The sequence below is a fragment of the Rhinolophus sinicus genome, chromosome 1 (assembly GCF_057876585.1).
Source record: "Rhinolophus sinicus isolate RSI-liver-muscle chromosome 1, RSI-T2T, whole genome shotgun sequence".
Classification (NCBI taxonomy): domain Eukaryota; kingdom Metazoa; phylum Chordata; class Mammalia; order Chiroptera; family Rhinolophidae; genus Rhinolophus; species Rhinolophus sinicus.
Window position 1 is genome coordinate 200,714,018 of NC_142501.1, and position 23,315 is coordinate 200,737,332.

General features: G+C 36.2%; 1 protein-coding gene across 1 annotated transcript in view; it reads right to left on the minus strand.

Moving 5' to 3' along the window:
• The window catches only part of LOC109453821 (cytosolic beta-glucosidase), a 194,761-nt gene that overhangs the window by 151,010 nt on the left and 20,436 nt on the right, over positions 1-23,315 (minus strand). The window contains exon 2 of the mRNA XM_074321830.2: positions 5,789-5,864. Within this exon, the coding sequence (XP_074177931.2) occupies positions 5,789-5,819 (31 nt within the window). The 5' untranslated portion in view covers positions 5,820-5,864. The remainder of the gene's footprint in view (positions 1-5,788; positions 5,865-23,315) is intronic.

The following is a 23,315-nucleotide window of genomic DNA, read 5'->3' on the forward strand; positions in this document are numbered from 1 at the left end:
TAATTATTGTTGCAATAAGTTCACGAACTTGTCACACCTTGTTTGTGTGTGTGTGCGTGTGTGTGTGTGCGCGTGTGTTTCTGAACTCTATTTTATTCTATTAATCTATTTTTTTCATTTTAATGCCATTACTATACTACCTTGATTACTGTAGCATTATGGTAAATCTTCACATCACGTAATGGAAGTTTTTCAATATTATTTTCAAGATTTTTTTTGGGGGGTGGTATTCTGACTTCTTTTCTTTTCTATATACAGTACTCTTTAGCTTCAACATGTCCATTTCTACCAAAAAAAAAAAAAAAAAGTGTTCTGGGATTTTGATTGTGATTGCACTGAAATTAGAGGTCCATTTAGAGAGAAATGTCATCTTAACAATACTCAGTCTACCAACGCATGAATATGACCTCTCTCTCAATTCACTTAGGTCTTAATTTCCCTCAGCAGTGTTTTCCTATTGTACTGGTCTGGCAAGTATTTTACTAAACTTATGCCTAAGTGTTTCATGTTTTTAGGATACTGTTTAAAATAATACTTCAAAATTTTCTATTTCTGATTGTTCCTTGCTAGTATTTAAACATTTAATTGATTTTTTTTTGTCTTGACCTTATATCCTGCCAACCTGCTCAACTTACTTTTTAAATATATTCCCAAGATTTACATGATTTTAAATGTCTTTGAAATTTTTATTTCAATTTCCAATTGTTTTTTACTGATATAAAGATTGTGAGTACTTTATTAATTGTATCCTACAAATTTTGGTATGGTTTTCTGCTTTTTCATTCAATTCAAAGTATTATCTAATTTCTTTTGTGTTTTACTCTTTGACTCATGAATTGAATTTCCATGTATTTAGGGATTTTCCAGATGTCTTCTACTATTGGCTTCTAATTTAATTTTGCTGTGGTCAGACAAGGTATTATATATGAACTGTTTTTACTCACAAGAGTTCTGACACCAAATGTGTGTGCGTTTTTTCTCACACCAACCAATTCTCCAACTCTCCAGATACTAATCAGATGTCCTACCATTTGATTCAATGCTGACATAACTACTCAGAATTAGTACAGACCCCACAGGCTAAGGGCTTAGTCCCACAAGACAGCCCCCACTTCGGAGGCCAATCACAAATCTCAGGCCTCTGTACATCTGACTGACTGGCTATAAAGCACAGGTCGTCACACCCCTCCTCACATTTGATAACTTGCCATAATGCCTCAGAGAACTCAGAGAAATACTTTAGTTACTATTGCCAGATTATTATAAATGACTCAAGAACAGCCAACTGTTAAAAATGCATGAAGCAAGGTCTGGGGTGAAGGGGCAGAGAGCATCCATGCCTCTCTCGGTGCACCTCTTTCCTAGTACCTCGGTATGTTCAACATGAAAGCTCTCTGATCCCCCGACATTTAGGGGGTGTTAGGGAGTTTTCATTATGCAGATAGACACGATTGATTAAATCACTGGCCATTCGTGAGTAACTCAATCTCCCCCCCCCCCCCCCCGCCCTTCTGTTCCCAGAGGTTTGGGTGTAGAGCTGAAAGTTCTAACCCTTTAATCATGCCTTGGTCTTTTGGGTGACCAGTCTCCACCCACCAGTCATCTCCTTATCATACGAAAGACACTTTTATTGCTTGGAGATTCCAAAGGTGTCAGGAGCTAAGTACCAAAAACCAGGATAAAGAGCAAATACATACTTTGATTCATACTACAATGTATGACTTTATTCATTAAAATGTGTTGACGTTGGTTTTATTGACCAGCTTGTGATCCATGGTAGTAAATGTTTTGTGTGCACTGAAAAAGAATTGTGTTTTGATTTTGTTGGATACAAACGTCCATTAGGTTAATCTGGGTAACAGTGGTTAACAGTTTGCCTTCTATATCTTTACCAATTTTCTGTCTACTTGCTCTATCAATTAATTAGTGGGAGCAGATAGTTGAACTCTCCACGTATAATTGTAAATTTGCCTAGTTTTCTTCTTGCTTCTGATAGTTTTTACTACGTGAATTGTAACACTGTTACTGATATATGCTTATTGAGGATTTGATGTCATTTTGATGCAAGAATCCCTTAATTATCATTAGGACCTCTAACTCTTTACCCCTGATAATATTCCTTGTTTTGAAGTCTGTTTTACGTGCTATTAACATAGCTGCTCCCGCTTTCTAATCTTAGTGTTTGGATGGCATTTTTTTAATCCTTTTCCTTTAAATGTATCTATAATTTTATTTGTAAAGTGAGTTTCCTATAGACATGATGTAACTGTGTTTCCCCAAAAATAAGACCTAGCCAGACAATCAGCTCTAATGTGTCTTTTGGAGCAAAAATTAATAGGACCCAGTCTTATATTATATTGTATTAAATTACATTATATAAGACCAGGTATTATATTATATCATATTATATGATACGATACGATACGATACGATACGATACTATATTATGTTATATTATGTAAGACCTGGTCTTATATTATAGTAAAATAAGACTGGGTCTTATATTAATTTTTGCTCCAAAAGACTCATTAGAGCTGATTGTCCGGCTAGGTCTTATTTTTGGGGAAACACGGAATTAAGAGATACTTTTTTCTTCTACTCTGACATTCTCTATATTTTAATTGAAATGTATTGAACACTTATATTTAATGTAGGTATTGATATGGTTTGGTTTATATTGACTTCTTTGCTGTTTGATTTTTCTTTTATTCATCTGTTCTTTACTCATTTTTTTCTTTTTTCCTACTTTCATTTGGGACTGATTGGATTTTAATACTCCATTCATCTCTACTATTAGCTTATTAGTGATAGCTCTTTAATTTTTTTAATGTTTGTCAAAGAGTTTAGAATAGCATCTTTAATACAATCTAACTTCAAATAATATCACTTTAAGGATAACAAAAGACACCTACAAAAATATACTTCCATTTCCTCACTTCTGTATTTTGTGCTATTGTCATACATGAGTCAGATATTAATTTTATATATGTTCTGTACCCAATGGTATATTATCATTGCTTCAGGTAATTAATTATATTTTAAAGAAATTTTTAAATGATAACTACAAGGTGTGATCAAAACATATGGTGAATGCTGCTGCCGAGTGCCATCAAACGGAAAGGCAGGGATCGTCAATACCGGAAGCAGCGCGTCAAACCTTAGTAACAGTGTGTGACAAGTTTCAACTGGTTCAGTGCACTCAGTCAGGTGTGAGCTACTGTTGAGAGAAGGTGTGTTTTAAAGTGTGCCTTAAATCATCCTCCATCATGACAACGCTCCATGTCACACATCGCTTCTGGCATATGGCAATTTCTGTCAAATGAAAACATTACAGTGTGTCCTCATCCACTTTATTCACTGGATCTGACACCTTGTGACTTCTGGCTCTTTCCCAAAGTCAAAATGACCATGAAAAGTAAACATTTTGAATCGATTCAGGACATCGAAGCAGCCATGACAGCGCAACTTAAGATACTCACGAAAGAAGACTTCCAGAACTGCTTCAGAAAGCAACAAGAACAATGGGCTAAGTGTGTTCAAAGTGAGAGGGAGTATTTTGAGGGTGATTAATGGCAATAGGTCTTTTACTATAATAATTTTTTTTATTTAAACATTCGCCATATTATTTGATCGTTTGTGGGTAAAGTATTTCTTTACCCACATATTTACCACTTTTAGTGATTTTTGTTTTTTTCTGTGTTGATCTCAAATTTCTACCAGATACCATTTAATATTTCTTGTAGGTACAGGTCTGTCTATAACGAGTTTTTTCAGCTTCTGTTTATCCGAAAAAGTTTTTATTTTGCCTTCACTTTTGAAGGATATGTTCCCTGGATATAGATTTCTAGGTTGAAAATCTCTGTCAACACTCTAAAGAAGCCAATCCATTGTCTTCTGTCTGCCAAATGTTTGATAATTCTGATCTATTTTCTAGTGTATGGACTTTCTCTTTCTTGGTCAAACTACTTTTAAAATTGTCCCTTTTTTCACTAGTTTCTGCAATTGTGATGTATCGTGGTATTAGTGAGGTGACAGGGTAGTTTTATCTTTCTTTAGGTTCACTGAATTTTTGTGCTTGTGTGTTTGTACTACACACTCTATTTGGAATTTTTCAGCCATTATTTCTTCAAGTATGTTTTCTGTCACACATTCCCCACCACCCCTGATAAGATCTCAATTAATAAAGGTTAGATTGTTTGATATTTTTCCACTGGCCACTAAGACATTTTTGTTTTCAGTTTATTTTTTCTATGATTCATTTTTTTATCTGTTTTATTATAAAATCTTAAGTTCATTGATCTTTCTTTCTGCAATTTTTTCTGTTACTCTCATTCATTGAAATTTTCATTTCAGAGATTTTACTTTTCATCTCTAAATTTTCCATTTTATATCTTCCATTTATTTTCTGTTGTTCACATTTTCCTTTAAATGTTTAACATAATCATATTAGTGTTTTAATAATCGTGTCTTCTAATTCCATGATCTCTGTCAGATCTGTTTTTTTTGCTATTGATTGATTTTTTTGATTCTTAATGAATTAATTTTTGTTGCTTCTTGGAATGTTCAAAAATTTTTAATAGTATACTAGACCTTTCGAATGTTACATTTTTGAATGAATGAACTTTGTTGTCTTTTTTACAAGAGCTGAGCTTTGTTTTGGCCTTTTGATACCTGTTTTAAAGCTCTGACAGGAAACTTATAGGTTAAAGATGGAGCAAGACCTTTGTGTGAATGGCAATTTTCCTTAGTATCTCTCCCTACTATACTGATCAAACCCTTTTAAATATGTAAGAACTCTGTTTTTACAAGAACTCCCAGTTATACTTGAGTTTATTTCTGTACATTTCTATTCCTTATCAAACAAACAAACAAAAAGAAACAAACAAACAAAAAGCAAAGAAGAAGATGAAGAGGAGAAAAAGAAGAAGAAATAAAATAGCTAATACTAGCATGGGGCTTACTATGTGCCAGGCACTATTCTCAACCCTTTATATGAAACAACTTATTAATATCCTTAAACAACTCCACATGAGACAGATAGGACCGCTGCATTCACCTACCAGAACTTGAAGGAAAAGCCCAGCCAGGTTCACTTCCCGAAGTTCACACAGATAGTCAAGTGGGGGTTTTACCCCAGGTAATATGGTTCTAATCACAGCATTATAGGCACTTTCTGAACATGTCTCTATATTAGTTTGCTAGGGCTGCCATAACAAAATACCATAGACCAGATGGCTGAAGCAACTGATATTTAGTTCTCATAATTCTGGAGGAGGATAGAAACCCAAGAAAAAAGTGCCAGCAGATTTGGTTTCTTCTGAGGCCTCTCCTTAGCTTACAAATGGCCATGTTCCCACCGAGTCCTCACATAGCTTTTCCTGAGTGCACACATACACTTGATGTCTCTTTCTCTTCTTATGAGGAGAGAAGTTCTATTAGATTAGGACCCCAGTCCTATGACCTCATTTAACCTTCATTATCTCTTTAAAGACTCTATCTCCAAATACAGTTACACCAGGTGTTATGAATTTAGGAACACAATTCAGTCCATCACAAACAGTCTCTAAATCTTCAGATGGAAATCTAACCTCAGAAAACTGGGTTCATGATGCCAGAATAAATCACTTAGGTAAAACAAATGCAGAAAACAGTGAAAAACACACAAAAATACACTATTCAGAGGTGGACTGGAAATCCTTCAGAATTTATAACCTAGAAAGGCATCCTTGCTCTATTTACATCATTGTGTTTTTGTGAAAAATGAAAAAAATAATTAGCTGACACATACCTAACATTATATGTCTTCCTTCATCCTTCATCTTCCAGCAAGAAGCACTAATTTCTAACTGGATACTCTCACATGCCTACAAGAAGAAAAAAACAGAAAGAAAATAGCATTTAATGGTCTACAAGATTTATTGTACTGAAAATTTAAGTCAAATTGTAAGCTTAAAAATTATAATATGGTCCATAACTCTATTATTGCCCTGAGTTATTGCCCTGAAGCCTCAAATTTTATTTTCTAAAAATCTATGAGGCATGAGGGATATTTTCAGAAACAACCTTACTTTGTTCATAATTTTTTAAATGTATGTATTATACATATCTTAGCTTTACCCATTGTTTCGCAAATTAGTCATTTACACATTCTGAAAATATGCATGCCTTATGGGTTAAGCTTAGCACCTTGAGCTTTGAGAACCTCTGAATATGTCATTTTTCAATAGAAATTTTCTTTTAAATACATATGCTTTCCTATTATGAACAGGTAATGCCAACTGCCCCAAAATGACAAGGAAAAAAAATAACTCAATGCATCTATTAAAAGCAAAGCTTAGAAATACATTATTTCAAAGTCATTCCAAGTAGCTAGTAACTACAACTCTAAAATTAAGCGAATTTACGTAGTCTAATACATTTTCATTTCTTAAAAGAGTTATATAAAGAAATTGACTCTTCGTAGAATGTCATACTTTGGACAATCATTTAAATTAATGTTCCATAAATGACAATTAATCTTATTTAGCAGATTAGTTCACATAATTAGTTTACATACACATGATTGGAACAATAAAATGCTCTCAATTATGTAATTGTTCACAATTAGAATATTAAGTCACTGTCCTAGTTTTTCAATTTCCAACCAAATTGTCTAATAATTATTTGGTGTTTACTTAGCTTACGTTTTTATTGCTAAACTTAGATATCTACTTGGAAAGCTCAAATATAATTTGTTTAATGGGGGAAGAAGATAAAACATTGAGGTTAATGTCAGTGTAGTTCAATATGTCAATGTTAGAAATAGATGCCAAGGATTTGACTCCTTTCTGATAGCACCCTAAAACCTAAAATGAAAAAATAAATAAATAAATATATATATATATATATATATATATATATATATATATATAATTTATTATTATTTATTTTAAATATATATATATATAAAATATATAATTTATTATTATTTATTTTAAATATATATATATATATATATATATATATATATATATATATATATAAAATCTTAAAAGCCTTATCCACATAGAACACAGATATATTAGAGTTTTATTTGAATCTGACTTTAAAATCTATGGTCATTCTACATCCTTTGTCTCTGACAGTCATATCACCAGGGAAGAATTAATCTATCAGAATTACTGTCTCTTTCTGTTCTTTCTCTCCTCCATCTGCTGCTGTGATTCTTTCTCCTTCTGTCCTTCTGTTCTACTTTCTTTTTGTCCCCTTTCTCCTTTTCTTCCCTAATGTCAAACAAAAGCTTAATTAAACCACAGCTACTACACCTGACACCCTAGAATTTCATAATTAAAGGCTTTACCTTCACAGAAATATCTGTCATAGCCACAGCAGGAAATAACGGATTTTGGAATATATGGTAGTTACGTTTAATCTACACTGTTTCTGGCATCAAACAAGAAAATTCAAATAAGCAAGAATTAGTTATATTTCAACTTCATTCCATGAATAACAAATAAATACTGCAAATATGGAGATACCATTTTCAAGTTTAGCATTTTAAGGTCTATATTAAGGCTCTATGTGAAGGCTTTGGAAAACAAGTAGCTACTATGGGTTCAGTTGTGCCCCCACCCCCAAAAAAATTATTTCTTATCTGAAGGCAGGGTCTTTACAGACATAGTTAAGTTAAATGAAGACTTTAGAGTAGGCCCTAATCTAATATACCTGGTATCCTTGTAAGAAGCAGAAATTTGTATACAGACACCATGCACACAGTGAGAACCCCATGTGAACATCAAGGCAGACATCAGGGTGATGCATCTGAAGATAAAGAACACCAGACACTGCCATCAAACCATCAGAAGCGAGGGGACAGATATGAAACGGATTCTTCCTCAGAGTCCATAGAAGGTTCAAACCCTGCCAACACCTTGATTTCGGAATTCTAGCCTCCAGAACTGTGAGACAGTACATTTCTGTTCTTTAAGCCACTCAGTTTGTGGGACTTTAATACTGCAGAACTGACAAACTAATACAGTAGCTAACATTATTTCCATTTTTTAGCGTTGGGGTTTCTAATTCTGATCATGTTTTCATTTGGCTTGAAGACTCACTGCTACCAAGGAAATAAAAAACAATGTGAGCAGAAGTAGGACTGTTACAGGATAACAGTCATTGGTATTACTAATGTATTTCAGCATTATTGTGTCAAAAAAGCAAAGGCTCAGAATTTTAAAGTGACTTGTCCCAAACGCAAGGCTGATATAACACCCCAAAAATATAAGTTAATGTAATACATCGCATCAATAAAGGGCAAAAACACGTGATCATCTCCATGGACATAGAAAAGTCATTTGACAATAAAACAACAATTTCTCACAATTAAAATAATCAACAAACTAAGAACAGAGGGAAATTTCCTCAACTCAATAAGCACCTAAAAGAAACCCAAAAAACACCTACAATAAAACCACAGCTAACATCATACTTAATGGTGGAAGATCGAATGATCACACTCACACTTCCCAATTTTAAAACTGACCACAAAACTACAGTGATCAAGACAATATGAGAGTCTAACAATAGACATATACTCATAGGTTCTAGGAATAGATTAGAGAGTCCGGAAATAAACACTCATTTCTACGGTCAATTGGCTTGTGACAAGGGTGCCAAGATATTCAATGGGCAGTGAATAGTCTTGTGAACAAATGGTTCAGTGACAACTGGACAGGTACAAGAATGAAGCTGGAACCATCCCTCATACCATAGACACAAATTAACTCAAAATGGATCACAGTCCTAAATGTAAGAGCTGAAACTACAAGTCTTAGAAGATAATACAGGAGCAAACCTTCATGACCTTACGTTAGGAAAAGCCTTCCTAGATATGACAGCAAAATCATAAGCAATAAATAAATTAGACTGTTAGTCAGGGTTCTCTAGAGAAATAGAACCAACAGAATGTATACATCCACAGAAAGCAATTTCTATAAACAGAACCAACAGAATGCATATGTATATAGAAAGAAAGAGCAAGGAATTGGCTCATGCAATTATGAAGACCGAGAGGTCCCAAGATCTGCAGTCAGCCAACTGGAGAACCAGGAAGGCCAATGGTGTAAGTTTCAGTTCCATTAGCCACCAGGCTTGAGACCCCAGAAGAGTTAATGTTTCAGTTCAAGTCCAAAGGCAGGAGAAGACCAATGAGCCAGCACAAACAGTCAGCAGGAAGAGTTCCTCTTCCTCAAGGGAGGGTCAGCCTTTTTGTTCTATCCAGGTCTTCAACTGATTAGATGAGGGCTACACACAACGGTGAACACAATCTGCCTTATTCGGTCTACGGATACAAATGTTCATGTCATCCAAAAATGCCCTCACAGACACACACTGAATAATGTCTGACCAAATATCTGGGCACCCCCCACCATGGCCAAGTTAAGTTGATATAACATTAACCATCATATAGATTTTATCAAAATTTTAAAACTTTGTTTTATAAACATTGTATCAAGAAAGTGAAAGAAAACACACAAATTGAGAGAAAATATTTGCGTATCACATATCTGCTAAAGGACTTATTCTTAATAAAGCGTTCTTATAACTTAACAATAAAAAGGTAAGTAACCTATAATATCCCAAATTTATAAAAAACTCACTTAACTCAACTGCAAAAAAAACAAACAACCCAATTCAAAAATGGGCAGAGGACGTGAAGAGACATTTTTCTAAAGAAGACATACAGATGGTAAATAGACATATGAAAAAATGTTCAACCTCACTAATCATTAGAGAAATGCAAATAAAAACCACAATGACATACCACCTCATCCCAGTCAAAATGGCTGCCATCAATAAATCAACGAACAAGTGCTGGCAAGGATGTGGAGAAAAGGGAACCCTTGTGCAGTGTTGGTGGGATTGCAGATTGGTGCAGCCAGTATGGAAAACAGTCTGGAGGTATCTCAAAAATTTGAAAATGGAACTACCTTATGACCCACCAGTTCCACTCCTAGGTGTCTATCTGGAGAAATCCAAAACTCTAATTCGAAAACGTTTATGCACCCCTATGTTTATTGCAGCACTATACACAATAGCCAAGACATGGAAACAACCGAAATGCCCATTGGTAGACCACTGGATTAAGAAACTGTGGTACATTTATACAACGGAGTATTACGCAGCTATAAAGAAGAATGAAATCTTACCATTTGCAACAATATGGATGGACCTAAAGAACATTATGCTAAGTGAAACAAGTCAGACGGAGAAATATAAATACCATATGATCTCACTTATATATGGAATCTAAACAAAATAATAAATGAACTAATCAGAAACAGTCTCAGAGACATAGAGGAAAAACTGAGGGTTACTAGATGGGGCGAGGGGGTTAAGGGGGAAAGAGAGGGGATTAGAAAGCACAATCGGTAACCACAAGATTGCCACGGGGATACGAAAGTCAATTTGGGGAATGTAATCAATAATGTTGTAAAGATTTTGTAGGGTATCTGATGGACTCTTGTCTCATTAGGGAGACCACCTCAGGGATGATGTAGATGCCTGATCACTGCACTGTACACCTGAAGTTGAAACTGAACAATAATGAATGTCAACTACAATTATATATATATTCATAAGAAGCAGAGTACAGTATTAAGAATAGAGACAGTGGAAATGAAATGGCTGTATGCAATGTCAGAGGGGTAGGAGATTGGGGGAGGGGAGTTATCACTTTGTGAGGGGTATAAATGCCTAACTATTACTTTGTTTTGTACACCTGAAACTAATTTTTTTAAAAAATGTTTAAAAAAAAGGTAAGTAACCTAAAATAAAAATGAGCAATGGATCTGAGCAGGCCTTTTTTTTTCCAGATCAGATATACAAATGGCCAATAAGCACATGAGAAGATGATCAACATCATCATCCTATAGGGAAATGCAAATCAAAACCTCTTATACCCACTAGGGTGGCTATAGTAAAAAAGAAAGACAATAACAACAGTGGGAGAGGATGTCAAGAAATTAGAGCCCTCATACATTACTTTGCTGGTGGGAGTGCAAAACGGTAGTTTGGCATTCCTCAAAATTTAAACAGAGTCATATCATGTGACCCAGCAATTTCACCCCTAAGCACATCCATACAAAAATTGTACAAAATGTTCAAAGCAGCATTATGCATAAGAGCAAACAAATGGAAACAACTTGAATTTACAACTGAAGAGTGGAAAAATAAAATAAATGTATCCATACAGTGGAATATTACCCAGCAATAAAAGGGAGTGGATCAATACATGCTACGACATGGAAGAATCTTGAAAACGTATGTGAAGTAAAAGAAGCCAGTCTCAAAAGGCACATATTGTATGATTCCATGTATGTGAAATATAAAGAACAGGCAAATCTATGGACACAAAGTAGATTGATTAGTGGTCGCCTCGGACTGAGGCGTGTTGAGAGGGGATGCGGAGCGATTGCTGCTGAGTAAGGGATTTCCTTTTGGGGGGAGAAAAATGTTCTAAAATTGTGATGATGGTTGCACCACACACTAAAAACAATTAATTTTGCACATTAAATGAATTGTATGATATGGGACTTATATGTCAATAAAGCTGTTTATTTTTTAAAAAAATAAATAAAATACATGTTAAAACCACTTACAGTTGACTTGTCCCGTTTATAAGAACCTGCACTGCAGAAAAGGGAAGTTCTCATCTAGGACCACCTCCTACTTCCTTAACACGTCAAAACCACAAAAGTTTGTTTATAGCTGAGTATACCAAAGACCCTCTCCAAGATTTGTCTTGTGGTCTGCAACAAAGAAAGAGCCCTGAAACACCGTCAGGCTCTCCAGGGGAGGGAAAAGCTCATCTTATAACAAAACTGATCAAACTTCCAAAGGGCTATTTTAACATACATTTGAAAGAAGTGACAAGATTTGTCAAAGGGAGTAAAACATTAAGAATCTCTTTGCTATCTGAGATTTTTAACTTTTAAAATATTTGACTTGTGACCCTGTTGTTTACAGGAGACTGGCAACGCTGTCCGTCTCCGCTTTGGAACCATACTAATTCACATACTTCACCATATAGTCATTTTCTCATTATGTGTTCTCTAACTAAAAATGTGTCTTTCCAAGGATTAACATTTCTCACCATCACTTTAAATGTAATTTGAGGAAACTGGGCATGGTGAGAGGCTGCAGGAGGGGACATTTCTGTGGGGAGCAGCAAACTACACATGCCAGCAAAGTAAAGACAGTTGTGAACGCTCCTGTGGTTGTCTATTTCCTGGAACGGTTCTGAATTATTTGTGCCACGTCACCAGGCCAGTCTTTGGAATGTGGGGTAACCACACAGAATCCGCTCTTTGTTCTAGGCTAGGGCTACGTGCTAGAAAGGTAAAAACCTGGGGAACTCCCTTCCAGTACTGGCCTTAGGTTTAGGCAGCAGTGACTCTTGCCCTAGGCCCCAGATTCAGAAGACCACTGAAAATCGCAAAACACTCCAACCTCCCCAAGCATTAAAGAGCACTTGGGCTGCTGCATCATTTAGGACCAGAGTCTAACTGCCACTAGGTACCAAACAGCTTCTCTGGTGAATAACCCTGTTCAGGGTCCAGGCGGTCCTTTTCTACTTCTCTTCTTTTGTGTCTTTGGTGGTAGAGATAGGGATGAAAATCAGTGTTAAAGCTGATGATGCTGGAGACAGGCAATGGCTGCTTCGGAGTGCAGGAAGGATTTCCTCTGAGCGAGCCAACAAATTCACCTATCAGATCCTTCCTCTCAGCGTGAACGCCATAGGTGCTAGCAATAGAATGTATCATTTCCTATCACTGTTACTGCATGTGCTTCAGAAGGTACTTAGGAAGAATAATCAGCATACCTTGTTTCCCCGAAAATAAGACCTAACCGGAAAATAAGCCCTAGCACGAGTTTTCAGGATGACATCCCCTGAACATAAGCTCTAATGCATCTTTTGGAGCAAACCTTAATATAAGACCCGGTCTTATTTTCGGGAAAACACGGTAGTATTTGCAGCATTGCACACGGCAGCTGATGGACATTCTATAATGTCCTTTGAGAGTAATTAATATTGCTCTCAAATTTGCATTAAGTAATTCAAGATATAATATGTGTGAAACTTGACAACAATCCTTACATTAGCAATTTAATGGACAGTGAATACAAGTAATGTGAATGGTTTTATTTTTAGAAATGTATTTAATATGACAATTACATTTTCAAAAATGAATAAACTGCAACTAATAATTTTAGTTAGAATGTTGATGTCTATTATATTATTTGTATTTGTATTTTAGTTTTGAATAATCTACAATAAAAATAATTCTGAAAACTTAAGAAAGGTATTTTAATTTTTGATATTGTATATTTAGTGTGAAAATATATTGAAATTTATTCATTTTGAATAGAAGTATTTAATCTTTTATACAATGGCTATTAATAGACTATAACTCAAGGGAAAATAATGATTATAATTATTGATATTGCTGAAATGGAGGCAAGAAAAATAAATTTTATGGAATAACTACATAATAATTCATGTATTATTATCAGTCATCCTTCCATCAAAACAATACCTAGACATATATAATTAATAATTAAATTGAATTGTCTTCACTATTTTGCTGCCAATCATATAAAGAACACAGTTTTACACATATTTTTGAGTTTTTTATTGTAAAGATGTATTTGTCAAGGTAGGCAATTAGGACATGTTTTACATAATAGTTTGTGGGCTTCATTTATAACTTTTAAATATGTAGACCAAAGGTGCAGAGCCCTGCATTTGAGCTTTTGCTTCAGGGCCCCCAAATATCAGGGGTAAGGACGTGCCCTTGTAAACTAAGGAGATCTTAAAGGCTATTTTTCATTTGCACCTTCTTTTAATGGTGGTTGTAATATAATTTGCCTCTCTGTGTGTATATGCATATATATATATATATGCATATATATATATGTATATAGATACACTATATACACATATACACTATATATAGTATACATATATATAGTGTATGTATATAATGTTATATATAGTATATGTATATGTACGTATACATGTGTATATGTATGTGTATATTTACATATCTAGGTATACATATATATTCCTTATTCTTATTTTAGTTACAAATAAACCAAATGCTGAATTCAGAAGCCACTGTATATAAGCAAATATCTATTATTTTAATGTCATGCAAGTTCATACTTGTCAATTAAGAATGTTATAAAATAATAACCAGAGTTTATCAAAATAACATACAATTAAACTTTCAAAAAGTGAAAATTATGTAAGATATTACACAACTATGTCATAATGTTGGGCTGAACTGTGTCCTGCCCAGATTCTTATGTTGAAGCCCTAACGCCTGGGACCTCAGAATGTGTGTATTTGGAGACAGGGCCTTTAAAGAGGTAGTTCAGGTTAAATAAGGTCATATGGGTGGGTCCCAATCCAATCTAACTAGTGTCTTATAAAAAGAGGAAATTTGGACTCACAAAAGAGACACAGGAGATGTGCGCACCCTGAGAAAAGTCATGTGTGAACACAGTGAGAAGGTGGCCATGTTCAAGCCAAAGAGAGAGACCTCAGAAGAATTAAAACCTGCTGACATCTTGATATTGCACTTCTAGCCTCCAGAACCATGAGAAAATAAATTTCTGTCATTTAAGCCACCCACTCTGTCATATTTTATTATGGAAGCCTTAGGAAATTAATATATATACCCAAAAAGTTCACAAAAAATTTCTCTATGATTTTGTAAGTTTTCCAGATTACCTGGTCTTGCTCAAAACATTTTACATAAAGTATTAATTTTAGGGCAAAATTTAAAAATGTTACATGAAATCAAATATAAAATGGCCCTAATACACAATGTCACTTTTTGTGAAAACTGTACTTACTATGGTTTTCACACTATAGAATCAATAAATTTCCCAATTTTTAAAATAAGATTTTGAAATATAAAACATTTATTTTTAAAGTACCTCAATTTGGAATAATGGATGTGGGGAAAAAATGGCATTCAAAAATATGTCTTCCAACCAAAAAGAAAGTTATTTTATCCAACTCTCCTTTACTCCCATTATCTTCATTCTAAAATTTGGGCTTTTGCTATTAGACAAGACTTTTTTTTCCAGTAGTGGTAAAATACACATAACAAAATTTGCCATCTTAACCTGGACAATATTTCAAAGTGTCATTTTTTAATTTCTTTTACAACCCTAGCTTCAGGCCAAACCTTTTATTAATTGGTCTATGGTTTGTTCTTGACCACTGAAGTTAAATTTATCATATTGGACTTTAAAATTCTGTGAGAAAAACACAGTATTGTTTTTTTAAAAAAAGTTTAGTTCTCCGGTTTTTTTAGTGTCATACGGAGACACTAATGATGTCCTCATCATCTTACCGTGTGTTTACTATTCCATCCTATAGCTTAACTCACATCCTGTTTCTCAACACATCAAAGTTAAAAGTTTTTTTGTTTGGTTGTTTGGTTTTTTTTTTTGGTTTATTTTTTATACCTAAGAACTTCCACACACTTTAAGACTTGCCTTGTGATCTGCAGAGAAGGACGCCTTGTGACCCCAAGTGAGTCGAGATACATGAATACCCTGGTGCTCAGTAAGGGGTGAAACGTTGAACTGAGTGTCAAGAGTTGGAAAACTTGAAAAGGCCACTTGAAAGTAGTACTGATGTCATTTTTTGGAAGAGTTTCTAATACTTACCAAGTAAAACATTTAGGATTTATAAAGAGATTAAAGTATTTGCCCCTCAAAATACAATATATGAGATGATCTATAAAAGAATCATATAATTTTCCAGGAAGGAAATCATTAGGGATCTCTTTATTCTTTGAGATGCTTAAATTTTAGAACATGAGATGCCAAGTTTTGTTGGTTACAGAATGGTCTATTTTCCTCTTCGTTTCACTTTGCCATGTGAATTGTAACCCCATTAAAAGTCTTTGAAGCCAAAGGCTTTCTGACATGGAAAAGTGAAACCCACAAATGCAGGCGTATTCACAAAGATCATTTAACCCTGATCCAAGTGATACGTCAGGCACGCAAACACGACACTTAGAAGTGTTCATAAAAACACTCAGAGTCTTAAATTTTAAAAGCAATCTTGTTGTCCTCTTAAGGGGTCTGGCTCCTGGTTAAAAACCAAGGTGTGGTGTTTCAGGCCTGACCATAGCCAATTACAAAGTCTGTACCAGGCAGGCCTCACAGGAAGGAGCTGCCACCCCCACAGCACACGTGCTGCATGGCCAGCCCCCTGCTGTCTCTGTAGGGCTGCAGTCAAGGACTCATGCCGCCCCCTCACATGCTCTTACGCTTGTCTGCATTCCTGGCCTGGGTGCCTATATTCCTAGGTTTATTTATCTGAAGCCTTTGGCTGAGGTCTTCTTTGGGCGCCTCTGCCAAGGCCTTCTTATGGGGCAAAGGGGAAATCCTTGAAGACAGTTTCCCCCACTGTCAGTACCCAATAGCGCTTTTTCCGACGTGAGGTCCATAAAAATGCCAGAGGCTTTTGCCCCACGTCTGCACTGATCCACCTGACCCTGGACTGCTGATGCATTTCATGGGAAGAGATGCAACAGAAGGAGTTGGCCCTTTCTCCAGTTTTAGCCTCTTGCTTACACAACCTCAGTAAATGATGAAAGACTTAACTCTTTTATTTTTGACTTGTTACTTTAATCAGCTACCTGGCATCTGGCAGCTCAGCTCTCTCTTTCCCAGCTCAGTTAAGTTTCTGATATCCCTCTTGATGTATCCAGGTTATCATGTATCATAAGCAATATGATGTTGCTTATCGACCAACTCTGAAATCCCCTACTCTTGAGTTTGTCAGGGGTGATCCTTCCTAACAAAGAAGCCGGAATGGACACTGAGCAAGAGAGTATGATGAGCAGACCTGAAGACGTAGTCTACGAAGTTAAAACTTTCTAATGTGATTCTGTTACTTATTTTGCAACATTATGGATCAAACACGTTTGCATTCAAATATAATTACCAAAACGTATTTCTCATAGTCCAAGAATCTTATCCACTTTGCCATGCACTAATATGGCTGTATCTGAATGTTTTTTAGTTTCAGGTAAAAGAAAACTCAACACAAAATGACCAAAGTAAGAAAGAAAATGCATTGGCTGCTCTAAATGGCAGACCAAGAAGTAGGGCAGACCTTAGTCAGGGCTGGATTAAAAGGTAATATCTACATTTCAGTCTTGCTGTGAAGTCTTTCACCCCATTCTTTTTCTGTGTACCCTCCTAATCCACAAGCAGGTTTTACTAACAAAACAAACTGGCTTCCACAGTTTTATACTTCACATCTTGGGGTCATCCCATCCAAAGCAAAAGAAGGCTTTGGCTTTCCCAGAGTTCCCTCTCTCTGATTATACTAGTTGTCACATGCCAACTCCTGAACCAATCACAATGGCTAGAGGACTGCATTGTTCTGACTGGCTTGGTCTAGTCATGTGCTCTATTCCTAGAGCGAATGGATACAGTTATTATATTCCCTAAAACCACATAAAATCCCAAATAGCAGTCAAGGTCTATTGAAAAGAGGTGAATGGATACTGGGAAGGCAACCACAAATGTGAAATAAATTGTGCAATAAAGAATTGACTGTACTCTTGTAATTGGTCCAGAAATGAACATACAACCCACACATTTTCTTACTACTTCTAGCTCGCTTAATTAATACAAATGCATTTTGTACAACCAGTATTTCAGGGCAATCGTTAAAGTAATGCACATGGAAACTCTTTTTAAGGAAAATTCCTTTGTCATCAACAAATTTTAAAACACATCACTATTGTAATAATTTTATGAAAAACAAAACAAAACAAAAAAATGTTTAAATGTTTAAAGTATTACTGGATAAATTAACCTCAACAAGATTACAGCAACGTCAAAACTATCTCAATTGTTTCCATTCCTAAAAATAAATTGGTGACAACAGATGACTTGAAGCCCTTAATCGATGACAGTGTCAGCCAGATGTGGGTTAGCCTCTGTGCAGAGTAGAACAAAACGAGGCGCGAGTGATATACTTGCAGTGTGTTAGAGGAAAGACAAATGAAAATAACAGCCTGCAGACCTCCCGAACGTCTTTGTTAGCTTGCCCAAAACACTGAATCGTTTCTATAGAGCTAGGCTCTAACACATGAATATATTAGCCACTTCTTCCAGTTAGTGCTGATGGCATGACATTTTAACCAATTTTAAATTGTCATTGGTGTAAAATATGTAACTTAGTTGTTCCTCTTATTCAGTCTATTTAATTCATTCATACTGAAAAGAGCAAAAAAGTATTTCCATCTTACAAAAAATTATTAGTTTTATAAAAAGTTCCAACATATACCTTAGGTGGTACGTAAATCAGATGACTAATGCCATCCTGAATGCAATCTACAAAACGAAGTCAAGAGATAGCCCCCTTTCACACAGCAATAGTTCATCGGTACATTTCTCCAACTGTGAATCAGACATACGGATGATTTTATCATTTGTAAAAACAGATGTTTATAGAACGTCTCTGTGTGGTCACACTGGGAATGCAAAGGTAAACAAGACAGTCTGTAGGTAAGGATGTGACAGTCCACTGTTGGACCACAGACGTAAGGAGACATTAGCCCCGAGAGCCCAGGAGATAGAGAGACTGGATTTACCCAAATTTGTAAAAGCCACACAGAGGAGGTAACATTTGAACTACATCTTAAAGTATGGTTAAGATTTTTATAGTCAGAAGGGAGAAGGCAGGGCTTTCTAAGAAGAAAGTCAAACACCAGTGAAGAAAAAGGAAAGTTTGGAATTTTTGGAGCAAAGGGTGCTTGGAGATTTCTGAGGCTGGAGTTAGGTTGGAGTTTGAAAATGACTTTGAGTGTCAAAATGTTAGGGCTTGGGACTTGATGTTACATGCAGTGAGTCTACAAAGTATTTAAGACAGGGAAACGGTGCAACTGGTTTTGATTTTTAGAAGGATGGTGGAGTATGATTATAAACTGTAGTCAGGACAGAGACCAGCTAGGACAAGACTGGAAAGTCCAGGGAAGAGATCACCAAGTTCTGGATTAAGTCAGAAAGGAGAGGTTAGAATGCAGAGGTGCTTCTGAATTTATCACTAGGATTTGGTAAACGAATGAAGAAGCAACATTGCGTAGTAGAAAGAACAGTGGATTTGCTTGCTGCCTGGAAGAGCTGGGTTGACTCCAGGTTCCGCCATTTATTTGCTTTTTGATCTCATAAATTGTTTTACCCTTATCATTTATAAGATAAATACAGCCATACCTACACAATGGGTTATTATGATGACTAGACATAATATTTATGAATCTCCAAATTATTAGTTTTATTATGATTATTAATCAGAGTATGAGACAGAAGGAAATCCTAGGATACCTCCTAGGTCTTTGACATAGGAGATGGGGTGGATGATGAGGCATGAACTAGAAAAGGGACAGAATAGGTTCTTGGAAATAAGCATGAATTCATTTCCAGTCTCCACAGGGTTCCAAGTCCAGAGGTCAAGGGTACAGTACAAAATAATGGACCAGAAACTTGGGAAAGAGAGTCCGAGGTTTAAAACACAGATGTTGAAGCTTGTCAGCTTGTAAATGATTTTTGAAGCAAAAGTAGTACATGAAGTTGGTCAAAGAGAGAAAAAAAGAGCTAGAGAAAAGTATTTCACGTACTGAACTCATGTTAAATGATCGAGCCCTTTTAAGAAAGGTCTGTCATTTCAACACTTCCATTTTGTATTTGTGTGGGCTTGCTTTTGTCTTTGGGGAATCGAGACCCTCAACTTGGGCATATATAGGCAGAAAAAATGTAAAGGTGGAACCCAAGTTCTTTCTGGACTGATTTGCACAATGTCTTCCTCAGGGCCAATAAGACGACGGCAGAGGTCAATACAGTGTTCAATCGTCTCCTTCGCCCATCCATGCATCTCTCACAGAGACACCTGCAGTGCAGCGCAGCTTCTGGTGTATACTCTCACAATCTTATCCTAATATTGTGGCCTTCAATACAAGGTGCATAATGATGACTTTGAAATTTCTGTTGCAGCTCAAACCTTTACCCTGCGCTCCAGAAGTGCATGACCCCCTGTCAAACCAATACCTCCACGTGGGTGTCAAAGGCACATCTCAAAGTCAACGTGTCCAAAATGTACCTCTTGATTCTTTCCTACCTGATAAAATCTTCTCCTCACAGAGTTTTCTCTAGTTCAGAAAACAGCAATTGCATCTTTCCAGTGGCTCTTGCCAGCAACCTTAAGAGTCATCCTTGACTCTAATCTTTCTCTCTCACTCCATATCCAAGGCCTCAGTAAATATTATGAGTTTGAACTCCAAAAATACAGAGGGTGCCAGAAATATATATACACATTTTAAGAAAGGAAAAAACTGTATTAAAATTGTAATACTCAATATATACCGATAACAAAAGATGAATACAAGTCACGTTTGACTTCTGCAATTACAAGAGGTGCTCAGAGTGGTTCCCATCAGTGTAATTTTCTCACAGTATTTTCCTTTCTTAAAATGTGCATACATTTTTTTGGCACCCTCTGTATATCCACAATCTGCATAAGAAGCAGGGATTTGGGGACGAATTAGCACCCACCATAAATAACTACAGGAATACCAATAGCCGTTAACAACACACCGTAACATCCTCCGTAACTGCTCTCCTTGCCCTTCCTTGCCTCCTTCTTCTGACATGACTCCCCACCTCCTGGCAGCCACGCCCTCATGCAATTGCCTTCCCATGAATGTATCCAGCACGTAATGATTTACTCTGAATGAACCAAACACAGTAAGTGATGGGATGTTACTTCCAAGATTAAGTTACAAAAGACTGAGATTTATCTGGTGAGGCTTCTGGTTTCTCTCTCTCGGGCTCTTCGTGCTTCCCTGCCGTGATGGAGAGGACAGCCATGTGGGGAACTGAGGATGGCCTCTGGCCATCAGCCAGTAAGGAACCAAGGCCTCAGTCCAACAGCCCTTGAGGAACTGAACTCTGCTGACAACCAGAGTGAGTCTGGAGACAGATGCTGCTGCAGTTGACCTTGAGATTACTGAGGCCCCAGCCCACGCCTTCACTGCAGCACTGTGAGACCTTCAAGCGAGGCCCCAGCTAAATCATGCCCACATTCCTGACCCATGGAAACGATGATAGCAAGTGTATATTGTTTGAAATTATTATTTTGTGGCAGTTTGCAACAAAGCAATAGATAACTAACCCATTTCACTAAACCTCTATCCCGAAGTAGCAGCCAAAAATGACTGTTGCAAAAATCAGATCAAAGCACTCCACCACTTAAAATCATCCAATGGCTTCCGGTGGCGTAATGGCTAAAATTCTACAAAAATCAACATGGTCCTACCTGATAGTTCTCTATCTCCTGTGAGTCTTTCTCTCCTGTCTTTATTTCTCTCCTGGCTGTTTTTGAGCATGCACACATGCTTCCTTTCTCAGAGAATTCGCACTTGCTGTGTCATCTGCTTGGAAGACTTTTTTCCAAGCGCGTGCTTTGCTCTCTTTAGTCTCAGCTCAATGTCTCATCAGTGAAGGCTTCCTTGACTACCTTATAAAGTATCAACAACTTCTCTCCCTGGCACTTTCTATCTTCCGTCTGTACTTTATCCCCTCCCCCCATTTATAGCATCTTACTTACGTATAGCTTTACTTATTATACATACTTGTGTATGGTCCTTCTCCCATTTCTCCAATAAAAGCTCCAGGAAGGAAATGACCGATCTATCCCCAGCACTAGAACAGAGCTTAATACATAGGAAGCCCTCAATTTGTCGCATAAATGAATGAACTTTGGTAAAACTGGTACATGTAAAGTTATAAACATTTCATGGGAGACAAATGAGGATGGCATAGGGCTGTACTCAAGAACTACGGTGCAAACAACACATAAATAGCCCTAGGAATATGAATTGCTATTTAACAACCTACCATTGGTTACAATATGGAGCAAAATTATAATGTAATGCTATTATAAGCTAGTAATTCTTCACATAAAGAAGAAAAGATCTGTTTCGTAATCACAGACTGTACCCCTAACCTTGGCTAATCATCTCGCAAATGCATGTGATTATTCACCATGGGTAACGCAAAAGGGAGTGCCAGCGGCTCAGGCAGCACAATCCATCATCAACACAGGGGACATAACTCACATTCCGTGTCCTACTAATGGCGGGTCAGTAGCATCAATTCTGTACTTGAAGGGCGAGCCAAACCCAATTCCCTAAAATGCACCAAAATGTTGAGAACTGCTCTATGACACAACTAACATTATCCAGCAAACCACAGATGTAACAATGAAAGAAAGAATTTGTAGCAGCTGGGAAAGCAACCGAATTAAAAGCCTAAAAACAAATCATGCAAGGCAATCTTGTTGGTTGCGTTGATAGAACGTCTAAATCTATGACTATTTAAGAAAACGGCATGGTATCAAAATGTCAGAAAATCTTACTCCTTTTTTTTTGTTTTGTTTTATAGAAACTCACAATTTGATTTAAATTGCCCTTCAATACAAATACCATATATTGAAAATGGGTCAAAAGGTAGGACAGAGGGCCCTGCGTGGAATTACCGCTGCATCAATTGTAGGATGTAATGTTTTAAGACTGGGAGGTGAATATAAAACAATAAGAAGAACCTCTAAGAACAGTCAGGAAGGTAAAAAAAAAAAAAAAAAAAAAAAAAACTATTTAGAATTGGGGTATCTAAAGACATTAAAGATGACAGAAAGGGATTTTTCAACTGTTTGGAGCTAGAGAAAATGATGGGGTAGGCCCACTGTTTAAAGACTATAGTGTTAACAGGTGATAGGACACTAAACTATTTCTATTTGGTCCCCTTCAAGTTGGAAAGGTTCAATTTAAAAAAAGGAATTATAGCGCAAGATAGTTGAGAAGATAGTAAAAAGGGCACATAGACACTTTAAGTGAATTTAAGTCTCTAAGACCAAGCAAATTAAATCCTTAGAAGCTGAAGGAATTTGTAGATGGAATCTCAGCACCACTATTTGGTATGAAGAAAGGGGTGGAAGCCAGAAAATTGAAGGCAACTCTATTTTTTCTTAATGGGAACTATATTGAGATATATATATATTTTTAAGTGGCAGACATAGATTGAAGGCAAAATCCAAGAATGGATTTATTATGCATTTTAACCATCTAAACAATAATGTATTAATAGTTACCGTGTTTCCCTGAAAATAAGACTTACCCGATCAGCTCTAATGTATCTTTTGGAGCAAAAATTAATATAAGACCCGGTCTTATATAAGA